Below are 11,208 nucleotides of genomic sequence, written 5' to 3'. Positions count from 1 at the left end.
AAACTGACAGCACACAGGTCTCTTGAAAGAAGGGTCACAGCCAGCCTGGCTGTAAAGCGCTGCAAGGATTTCAGGTGACCAGGACTTGGTTAGACAGGAGACTCGCTTGGTAAATAAGTCCAGGCTCTAGAACACGTTATGACTTTATTTTTGTTTCCAACGCTTCTACTTGACTCTCGGCTTTGTCGAACTGAGGCGTGATTTCACTCTGAGCATAGGTCAGCGCTGTGTGTTAAGCGGAGCAGTGATCTGGATTGGAACAGGTAAGTGTGTGTGAAGGTGGGAGGGGCAGGGAGTGTTACTGGTTCTCTGGAAGCAGCATCTCTGACTACTGCCAGTGTCTGGGGACAGATGCTCTAGGCAGATGCTCAGAGGGCTTGAGGGTAGAGTGCGCCTATTGCTAACTGCAGTGACTGCAGGCCCAGCAGCCAGCGCGTGTGTGTGGCCAGTGGGATTGGGGAGCTGACCCCCGGCAGGCACAGACAAGGCTCCTTCAGGCAAAGGGCAGGTGGTGGCGAGCCCTGGGTACCCCGGGAAGCAGCTCAGGGAGTAACTTCCTGCAGGTTTGGGGCAGTTATAAATTACACCCCAAAGCCCCAGCCCAGTGAGAAGGACCGAGGGGAGGGACTGTGACTGCGAGGGGCACCTGAGTCCCAGCACCTCCCAGGGCTCTGCTCTGCCCCCAGCTTAGAGCTCTGCCTAAAGCCCAATCCTGCCCCGTGAGACTAAACCCAGGATGCTGCGCATTACAGAGACAAATGTGGATCCTCAGACCCAACTGATAATATCACGGCAGCTTCTTTCTGGCAGATCCATTTGAACTCAGCATCACATGTCTCAGACTGAATCCGGCTGCCTCTTATCCAGCCACAGCTGTTCCCTTCAGCAGAGCCTGAGACTTGGAAGCTGCAGAATTAAAGAGAGTCAGTGTCACTGTGGTTCTCTTTAACAAGAAAGGCCCATAGGGGGAAGAAAGATAACACCTCTCTCTAATGGGAAGCTTGGCTCTGGTGTTGTCCTTCATCTTTGTAACTTTCCTGCAGAGCTTCAGGTGAGAAGGCAGCCCAGGAGGTGAGCTGAGTTAGGGGGTCTCTGGAAGGAATGAACTAGGCTGAAACTCATGGGTCAGTGACCTGGTGCTTTTTTGTTGGAAGTGGCCACCTTGAGCTCCTGCATCTCGGTTTTCCTTTAAAAACAAAGTCTGAGGGCTTGTCTACGCTACAAAATTAGGTTGACTTAATTTAGTTCAACGTACAGCCACCAAAGTAATTCAATCAGCTGTTAGTCTCCACACTATCCTCCTCCTGCTAGTGATGCACGTCCTTAACAGGTGCGCTCACACCGACTGAAGTGGGGCATTGTGGGGCACTGACAGCTCCATGGGGCTCACAGCTGGAGCCCCTCAACCGCCCTGGAGTAACAGCCCCAGCTGTGAGTGTGGCAGGAGCTCAATTTCACAGCAGGGAGCCTACCAAGCTTTTTTGTCAATTTCATGGCTCCAGCAGTGAGCCCCAGGCTGCAGAGCAGAGGGTGACATTGACAGGAGTGACAGCCAACAGGCAATGTAAGTGACACAATATCTATGTGGGCACTGGGTTGCCCTGCTACATGGACATAAGCGCTGTGCCTCTCGTGCAGGTGGTATAACTGGGTTCAAAAAAGTACTGGGTAAGTTCATGGAGGGGAGGTTCATCAACGGTTATTAGCCGAGATGATGAGGGATGCAACCTTGTGTATGGGGCAACCCTAAACCTTTGACTGCCAGAAGCTTAGTGTAGCCGATGGAATGGATCACCCCATAATTGCCCTGTTCTGTTTATTCAGATACTATGGTAATAGGGGCCAGATCAGCACCTTCGCCCTTGACTACGCTAGTGGGGGTTTCTGGTGCAGTTATACTGGAAGCCCTGTAGTGTGGACACAGCTATATCCATGTCTAAGGGCTTCTTCCACTACAGCTTATGCCAGTGCCCCCGATCAGCATAAGCTACACTGCTATAAGCACAGGCACATTGGTATAACTGCAGCTACACTAGGGCCTTTGCAGGCACAGCAAAAATACCCTTAACTGATGTAGTTACGCTGGTAAAACTTTTAAGGCCTTAGACATTGGATATTTAACATCAGCAAGTTATACAATGGGAGATTTTCCCAAACATCTCAAACAGGAAATGTCAGGCAGCACTTACAGCATTGGATCTAACGGGGAACCGTCCACCCAGGTCCATTTCCCTCCTGCGGGTGTCACCGTAAGTCCAATCCAGACGTAGCTTGAACCTTGTGTAACATCCTGTATGAAATCCTGTGAGGTGCGAGGCAGAGGGGGAGGGGTGAATATGCTGTAACAGGCTAGAAGAATTCCCTTAGTGCTCCTGTTTAATACCTGCTTTTGGCTTCAGTGGCTCAGCCCATAATGCCAGCAGGAGAACCCATCAGCCCCTGAGCTAATTCACCCTCGCCCCTGGGTGGGCAGAGTCTCTCTATGAAGACATGGTAAAACCAGCACCAGTCCTTGGTGAGCTGGCCCTTTAAGGGAGTCCTGGGTTCAGCCTGACCTGTCACTAGGTGCCCCTGGGCTGAGAGGTTCAGGTGAGGGAAGCAGGGGACCAGGATCCAGGCCTGGTGGGGCTACAAGGGCAGCCCGAGGTCAGTCTGGGCAGGGCGAGATTTGGTGGAGTAGGGGGGTTGTGTGAGTAGCTCTATGCAGAATGACTCTGCTGAGCTCCCAGACAGGGCTCAGGGGTGCAAAGCCTGCAGGAGCCAGCTGGGCAGTCTGGGGTGGGAACGCTGTGGGGGTCTTGTTCTGAACTGTATGTTAATCAGCCAGATGCCCCAGACTGGAGGAAAAGGAGAAGTGGGGCAGAGGGGTAGAGCCAGGCTGGATAAACCTGCTGCTCTGGGACTGTAACTAGTGACACACGTCTCTCTCCAGCTGGAGTCTGATGAGCCTGTATTTTATGTTACCATCTCCTCCTGGTTCTGGATCACAAGCATGCGAGAGCTCTTCCCCGAGCAGTCGTCACGGCTCCCAGTCCAGTCTTTACTCTCTTTAGACAGCCAATAGCACTTGTCCCCATGCAGCAGCCAGTCCCTGGGGCAGAGTTTGCACCCGGAGCCCTCTGGAGGGAGAGATGGGAACAGAGGTGTCATTCATTCTGAAAATTCAAACTGCAGCTGGCTGAAAATGCTCGTTCAAGTTCTTTTTTAATGGGAATTGCCATTTTGACCAAAAGGAAAGTGTTTATTTTAGTTGAAATTGTTCATTTTTTTGACTGTGTGTGTGTGTGTGTGTGTGTCTATGTAAATAGAAAATGGAAATACAGATTTTTTTCCATGGGCAGGATTTCATTTAGTTTTCATGAGTTAAAAATCACTTACCCGTAACATTTTCCCCACTGGAAACGAGAGGGAGCAGTTTTGCTTGTTACTTCCTTCAAAGGACAGCAAACTTCCATTTCTTTTCACATTTTCCATAAAATAGGTTTACAAATGTACCAGCTCTAGTTCTAGATATTGCTGAGTTTCCCCTACAGGCAGGTAAAGAGCCTTTGCTCTCAATGTACTAGTGAGGGCTTGCCTCAGGGCCAGCACTGAAACAGCCGGGCACCGCTGGAGGCCAGGTCAGCAAGGTGCTGGGAGGCCAGAGAGGAGAGAATTCGCTTCAAGTCGTTACACAGAGTTGGTTTCTTACTAAAGATCTGCTCTGACTCAGTCACAAGTTCTGGGCTCGCTGCAGCAATCACTGGCTGGGAGGAATCTCTGGTTTGGTGCATTCAAATGTAATTCCTTGTGGGTTGACTATGTCAGCTTATAAAAGCTGAACAGAGACGGACTCAGTCTGGGCCCTGATGCGAGACCTCAAGGGAAACTCACTGTTGAAACAAATAATAGGGGTGACTGAGAAGGAGGGACACCCCCGACTAAGGCAGAACTGAACCCAGAGACCCAACCTGGCAGCTGGGGGCGCTGTACCTCTGCTGGTGTCACGATTCAGCTGAGTGTTAAAAGCAAGGTCCCATTATGCTCATTACAAATCCTATGGCTCTTCTTTAATGGTGGAGGTCTGAGTCAGTTCAAATTACAGTTCGGGGGACTACAATTTGCCTCCCGCAAATGCCCTGGGCAATTCCAATAGGGGAGTGGATTCTGCTTCAACCATTCCCCTAAGAGATCGTCTGCCAGTGTTGTGTGCTGCTGAACAGCTGTTGAGTTTCACCCCAGAGGTGGCTGCATGTCAGTGGTGGGGGAAATGATTCCCATAAGTACTATGTGGTTTGTAAAGCACTTTGGGATCCCGCCTCTCGAGCAGTTGTATTATTACACTTTTGTTAAGATTGTCCGTGCTCTAGCAATGGGAATTATTCTGCCCACTAGATGTCACTGCTGCTCCTCTGCACAAAGGGCTGAGCCTTGTTTATTGTGCTTAGACTGTTCACTCCCTGGGGAAGGGATTGTCTTTTTGGGATGTGTTTTTTATGGCATCTGGCACAAGGGGTCCTCGATCCCCAAGGCAGGACTGCAATACAAAGAAATACAGTAGACCTGAGAGGTTCCTGCCCTGGATCAGGTTTGGGGTTGGGGTTAGGGTTAGGGTTAGGGTTAGGCTAGGGATGCTGCACACTAGGGTGACCAGACAGCAAGTGTGAAAAATCGGGATGGGGTGGGGAGTAATAGGAGCCTATATAAGAAAAAGTCCCAAAAATCAGGACTGTCCCTATAGAATCGGGACATCTGGTCACCCTACTGCACACACAGAGTAAGAAAATCTCTGCCACAAAGCGCTCCCAGCCTAGACATCTGATGTGAAACAGGTGGAGATAAAGAGGACGACGGCAACAAGGAAAGAGAGAGACAAGCTGGGTAATTCCTGTTCCTGGACTAGCTTCCGTTGGTGGAAGATACAAACTCGGAGCTCCACAGAGCTCTTCTTCGGGGCTGGGGGAGGAAATCAGAGGAAACCCGAAGAAGAGCTCTGTGGAGCTCCAAAGTTTGTACCTTTCACCATCAGAAGTTGGCCCGTGGTCTTGTCTCGCTAACTTTCTGGGACCAACCCTGCCACAGCACCACTGCAGCCAGCAAGGGAGAGTAACCCACCCATATTGGTACAGACAAAGGCAGCCACAGCATGTGTCTTGCACCCACCCACTGGGATGGATGAAGTGAAAAAACACAGAGGCGCTTGGGGTGTATAGCACAACATGACACCCAAAGCATTCAAGCATATTAAAAGGTCGTCCCGTTCCGCCCCCCATCAACTTAAACATCACCCTGCTGGCTGAACATTGTTCTCCTGCCGTAGTTATGAGCAGAATTGATTGAAAATTTTCTGTCCACTTTTCTTGACCCAAAAAATTGCCTTTTTCTTTCAGAATGAAAATCACCGCAGAAAATGTTTTCAGTTGAAATTTTCCAGTTTTTGGTTAAAATAAACGTGTTCCCCTGGAAACTGTAAATTTCCTCCTACATTTAGCCTCCTTTTCACTGCCCAAGCGGCAGTGTTGCCAACTCTCACATTTAATCACAAGTTTAATTATATTTGGTGTTTTTCCTTTGAGCCCCAGCTCTTGGAGTCAGGGGATTGTGAGAATTTCACTTTTTTTTAAAAAAAGAAAAGTTTGAAAATGTGACTTTAGTGCAACCTAGAAGCTCAGAAACCAGAAAGTGAGTAAGAAAAAAAAACCCCAACCGCAAAAGTATTATTTTTCTAAAATCTTATGATTTTTGAGGGCCTGACTAATGGTTTTTGAGCAGCAGGGGATGGCAGTGCTGGAGTAGTGTAAATGAAGGGACCTTGGTGCGAATGAGAATCTAACCCATGGTATTTCAAGCTGACAGTGTCCCTTTAACACAGTGACTGGGTTTTCAGTCACAGGGAGTCTGCAAACTCTTCCAGGGAGAGTGACTTGTGGTTCTGGGACAGTAGGAGCCGGGGTTACCTGCCAAGCTGCCATTGTGGGGTTCACACAGAATTGATTTCAAGCGAGACCGGAAATCATCCAGGCAGGAGCTGCATTCAGTGCTACTGACGATTCTGGCACCATCATTCTCTGATGCGTTTGTAGCTCCTCTGGTCTGTCCTTCACACGAGACGTGCAACTGGGCAACTTCAAAACAGCGTCACAGTCACTTCTAAGGCAACTATGTAGGGATTAAAAACCAGCCTGTAGAGGGTGTAAAATCAAGGTTCCATCGCAGCTAGGCCAGGGGCAGAGAGACAAACTCATTCACTACACCTGTAAGCAGGGTCTGATGAGCTCTCCCCTGATATCTAGTGATGAACTGGGGGAAGGTCTCAGGAGCAGAATGTATTTGCGTAGACATGCCTACTCTGGCTAGGCGTTCAGCAGACAGACCCGCTTTGTCAAAGTGATCAGTTTTGGCTGGTGATGGGTTACAAATTGAATGCAGGGTAATGAAATGTTGTTCTACTGATTGTACAGGTCAAGGGCAGCAGAACTGTGCTTTGCCTGACCTGATTGAGGGGGTCACCCTAACCTGAACCTCACTTTGCTAAGCACGGGGTAGGGATGCCAACTCTGAGGATTGGCGTATGGGAGCTAAGATCAAAAGCGTAGTGTCTGTTCTTATCAGTTTAATATCTGATAGGTCCTTTATTAGAGTTATGATTGTCTGTGGTATCTGCCTGTAGTGTTAAGGTATGTCTCCACAGTAGTTAAATATCTGTGGTTGGCTGGTGTTAGTTGCCTTGGGTTTGGACTTACCAATGTACATATGTAGGCTTAGGCTGGAAACTGGATGCTGGGAGTCTGCTAGTGTGGGGAGAGTCCTAGAGCCTAGGTTCTAACCTAAACCCAAATGTTTACACAGCAATTTTACAGACCCACAGCCTGAGTCAGCTGCTCCAGGCCAGCTGTGGGTGTTTAATTGTAGTGTAGACACATCCTCCCTTCTCCAGTGTTTAAAGAGAGCTGACTGGACTCAACTGAGAGTCCTTGTTTCTGTTCAGTGGTTCCTAGAGCTGAGATCACTGCTGAGCGGGTCTAGGGGCTGACCCTTAGACGTCAGATGGCAGTGAGCGACAAGCAGGGACAGTGAGGGGGGAGCCCATGTGACTGCACCTCTAAACTCTGGATCTTCGCTGACTAAGGACGGCAGCTGTGAGTGGGGTGCAGTGGAGGGAGCGGGGAGTGGTGTGTTTGTTCATCTGACTTCACATTGGAAGGTGGGAAACTGAGGCAAAGGACACTGCCCAGCGTACAGGGGGGTGGGTATTTGGACTTACCAATCGTGGTGGGGGGGGTGTTTTCCCAAATTAATGCTGGGTTCCCTTTTACTAAAAGTTTTTGTTTGTTGTACACATGGGAAGTTTTGTCTCTTAGAAGCACCCAAGGATATTTAGTTTTCCCAGATTACTGGCTGGGGGCTCAAGCCAGTTCTGATTTGTGTTGTTAAGAGGAACCTCTAGATGTTGAACCCGGCCCTTGGTGCTGGTGACACCACCTGGCAGAGGGGTTACACATAGGCTGGGTGTGTCACACACGCCGGGGAAGTGTAACAGTGACGCTGTCCCAGTCAGCTCACACAAATGTCATGTACTAAGCTCCTAACTGCACCTGCTGGGATAACATCTGACCCGCGAGGTGGTGATTAAGTGTCACACATGGACTGGACTCAGAGCTGGACTCACAGCGGGGTGGTGGAAAGAAGGGGGAATTCATGGTGCTTAGCTGGACTCTGAGCCCCTTGGAGCAGGGATTGTCTTGTGGTATGTTTGTGCAGCCCCGATCTCGCCTGAGCCTCTCAGTGCTGCTGCACTGGGGTGGGGGCCTGGACCCAACGTGGCAGCATTTCTCTGTTTGTAACGTGGTAACTTTGGAACGCCGCATCCGACCCATCCCGCCATTCCAGGGACTGTTCTAGGCACTGATGGGCAGAATCCAGCTGATTCTGGTGCAAATCGGAACCCCAGGAAAGCCGGATTCAGGGGAAAATCAGGCCTCCCAGGCTACCCGGTGCTGCCAGCAGAAAGTCTCTCTGGCATCCCCTGCACGGATCACAGAGAGCAGCTTAACTTGCTGTGTGTGGACGCTGTCTGTAGCCTGACCTCTAACAGAAATACGAGCCTGCCAGGCACAGTTAGTAGGGGGGAAGCGGAGTGGGGATGAGAGGGATGAGGCAGTGGTGGGGGGAAGCAGACACCTGTAGTGGAGATGGGGTTGCAGGGGAAGGTTGCCACCTGTGTGGTACAAATACCCAGCGTGATCCTGAGCCCATAACGCTGCACAGCTGGCAGCGTGCACTGAGCACCTGGGCAGATCTCCCAGGACAGCGACCTCAACAAAGGGGCAATCCTGGGAAAACCTGGCCAGGGGGCAAATCTAGGGGGGGAAAGTGGGGACCTGGAGATGGGGAGTCAGAGGTGGGGGGACACCCAGACCCTGCCAGGGGGGAGAGACAATGTGTGACCCTGGTGTGGGGGGAGGGAGGAATGAGAGAGACGTGCAGAACCCCTGGCATGGGGGGAGGGGTACACAGCGCGCCTGGCGAATGGGGGGAGAATGGGGGACAATGAACCCCTGGGATGAGGGAGGGGGTTGGGTTGCAGGGAGTCCCTGCAATGAGGGCTGAGGGGGCTGCCAGGAGCCCCTGGTCGGTGCAGTGAGCTCGACACAAGCTACGAAGTGTGCGACCCTCTAGTGCAAATAACGTCCGTGTGCCTGTTAAATGCCTCAGCGGCCTCGAGTTACTCACCCCAGACAGCCAGCGCTACCACTGCTCCCAGCAGGACGAGGCACCCGGCCCCGGCCAGCCCGAGGGACACCCAGATCCAGCGCGGGTACCGAGGGGAACCTGGAAGAGTCGTGTTTGGTAACACACCATCAGCCCCAGCAGGAGAGACAGTAACACACCCGGGGATGGGCTCCCCTCTGGGGCCAGCGCAGCCCCCACCGGGGGTCGTTCTCCCCCTCAGCCCCAGCGGAGCATCCTCCGGGCGGTGCCCCCAGAATGCAGCATTGGGAAGCTGAAGAACAGTTTAATACCCACGAGGACGGGAATGAGCTAGAGCAGCACAAGGCACCTTTCTAACCGGATCCTCCCCAGCACTTGCACCAGTGTCACTGTGTTGTTTCTAAACTGATAGTTGCAGTGGTACCAAACCTGGGGCCGATCAGCCCTCGCTCAGAGACCCCTGGAACTGCAGCTCTAAGGGTACCTGCCTGCCCTGCAGCTGGGAGGTGGCAGAGTGTGTCTGGCTACCTGGGCTGGGAGACACGTGTCCAGCTGCAGTGTAGACCTATCCCAGGTGTCTCTCTAGCTTCCCACTCCTGCCACTGCCCATCCTGAGGGATACCTGCAGTGACCACCTGATGGCGCTGTGCCACGCTTCCTCCCCTGCCTCCTACAGCTCCCCTTCCCCTGCAAACTGGAAACTCACCGTGCCCCTTGCTGGGGAACTTCTCCAATATTTGCCTAAAAATTCCCTGTTTCCAAGCATGTAATAATTTCCTGAGCAATTATTCCTGCCCAGGAGCTTGTAAGTTAGGATATTTGCAGGAAGTGAGCACAAAAGGGGCCCAAACACAGCTCAAAATTCAAACAAATCTCTGGGAAGATCCGTTGCAGTATTTCCCCAGTCCTCGCTGGCAAAGGAAGGAAAGAATAACGTCTGGGACCACTGACGTTCACATTAAATTGGTGCAACATTGTCTGGCTACTTCGTCCTTATGGAAAATGTGGCATCAGTCTCCATTTAGACCAAGACCCTAGGCTGTGGGAACCCCCTGAATGATGATGCACATTCAGATTTCATAATAAGGCTACAGGGCATTTTCCATTGTCTATCACAGCAGTGTCAACATATCCCATTGTTTGCATTCAATGTCCACTGAAAATACATTTACTGGTGGTCAGTCAAGCACCACACTGGTGGATTTATCGTAGCCCTAACATTTACTGGGTGCTTTGTTGGTTTGATACTTTCCTGCTGTGCAATGTTGAAGAAAATGCCAGACCTCAATGGTGCTACTCACAGTAGGAAATCCTGCACCCATGAGTAAGTATTAGCCATATCAAGCCCTTAGCAGTGACACTGGAAATACAGGGAGTATCTTCACTCACTCTCTGCTGCAGGGAGTTGTGCTTCACTCTGTGGGTCATCCACACGCCCCGAGACGCTTTCCCTCATCCCTTCTCTGACATGCGGCGTGTAAAGGCCCAGGCTGGGACTGTCAGAGCCGTCCAGTGGAGTTGGGCGCCAACTCCCAGTAAATTTCAGCTCCTGTGGTCTACACTACGGTGAGGGGTCGAACTAAGGTACGTGACTTCAGCTACGCGAATAGCTACCTTAGTTTGACTGACTTACCCGTCCAGACGCCGCGGGACCAAACTCCACAGCTCCAAGGTCGACTCCGCCACCACCGTTTGCAGTGGTGGAGTACCGGAGTCGAACGGAGCGCTTCCGGAGTTCGAACTATCGCGTCTAAATTAGACGCGATAGTTCGAACTCCGAAAAGTCGAACTCTCCGCGTCGAACCGGCAGGTAAGTGTAGACCTACCCACTGTGAAGCCCCAGCCACACCCTGTAATCGCTGTGTTGTGAAAGTGGACGCCCTGGGAGGATGCTCAGTCACTTACCTTGGGGCCCAACTCCCGGAGGGCGGCCTGGTTGTCTCTGCTTCGGACGGAGGTTTAATACCGTGTAGCCCTCTTCGTCCTCCATTGGCCAAGCGTCTCCCTGGTTTGATTTCCCAGCAGGTGCTCAGAGAGGGGAAGGAGCCCCCCCCCCCCCCGCCCCATTAACTGGCCCTCAGACTCGGTCTGTGCAGCGCAGGGCTCCCACCAGCACTGACCGTTCTTCAAGGGAAACCACACAGGAAATGCAGGTACCAAGCGCATGTGTGGGCTGAGCTACATCTCTCCTCCACCCTCCCCTGGACTGTGCTGGAGACCTGCACTGGTTGGACAGAACAGCTCTGAATACAAGCAGGTCAGGGCCCCCTGGCTGGCTTTGCTGAACCGGGTGTCAAACTGATGCAAGTTCGCCCTGAGTCCGCACTTGCGGGCTCCTAAATGGTTTCCACAGAGATGTCCTTGGGTACCGATCCCACACGCCCCAGCCCAGCCCCCAGAAGCAGTGCATTCTGGGAAACTCAGCAGCCCCACCAGGGCATTGAAGGGCAGCAGTGGGAGGGGGTGTATGGACCTGTATAAATCATTGGCCATGGCGTGTTCTGTGTCCCCGGCTGT

At 51.8% G+C, this 11,208-nt stretch overlaps 1 protein-coding gene across 1 annotated transcript; it reads right to left on the bottom strand.

The window, feature by feature from the left end:
- Positions 1-746: 746 nt before the first annotated feature.
- LOC120394999 (killer cell lectin-like receptor subfamily F member 1) lies at positions 747-10,681 on the bottom strand. Its single transcript, XM_039519173.1, has 6 exons — positions 10,597-10,681; positions 8,713-8,811; positions 5,937-6,104; positions 2,965-3,119; positions 2,190-2,302; positions 747-906 (listed from the first exon to the last, which is right to left on the bottom strand). The coding sequence occupies exons 1-6, from the start codon at positions 10,679-10,681 to the stop codon at positions 747-749; spliced, it is 780 nt and encodes a 259-aa protein (XP_039375107.1).
- Between the last annotated feature and the right edge of the window lie 527 nt (positions 10,682-11,208).

This window comes from Mauremys reevesii, unplaced genomic scaffold (genome assembly GCF_016161935.1).
Source record: "Mauremys reevesii isolate NIE-2019 unplaced genomic scaffold, ASM1616193v1 Contig89, whole genome shotgun sequence".
Classification (NCBI taxonomy): Eukaryota; Metazoa; Chordata; order Testudines; family Geoemydidae; genus Mauremys; species Mauremys reevesii.
This window is presented reverse-complemented; position numbering and strand designations above follow the sequence as displayed.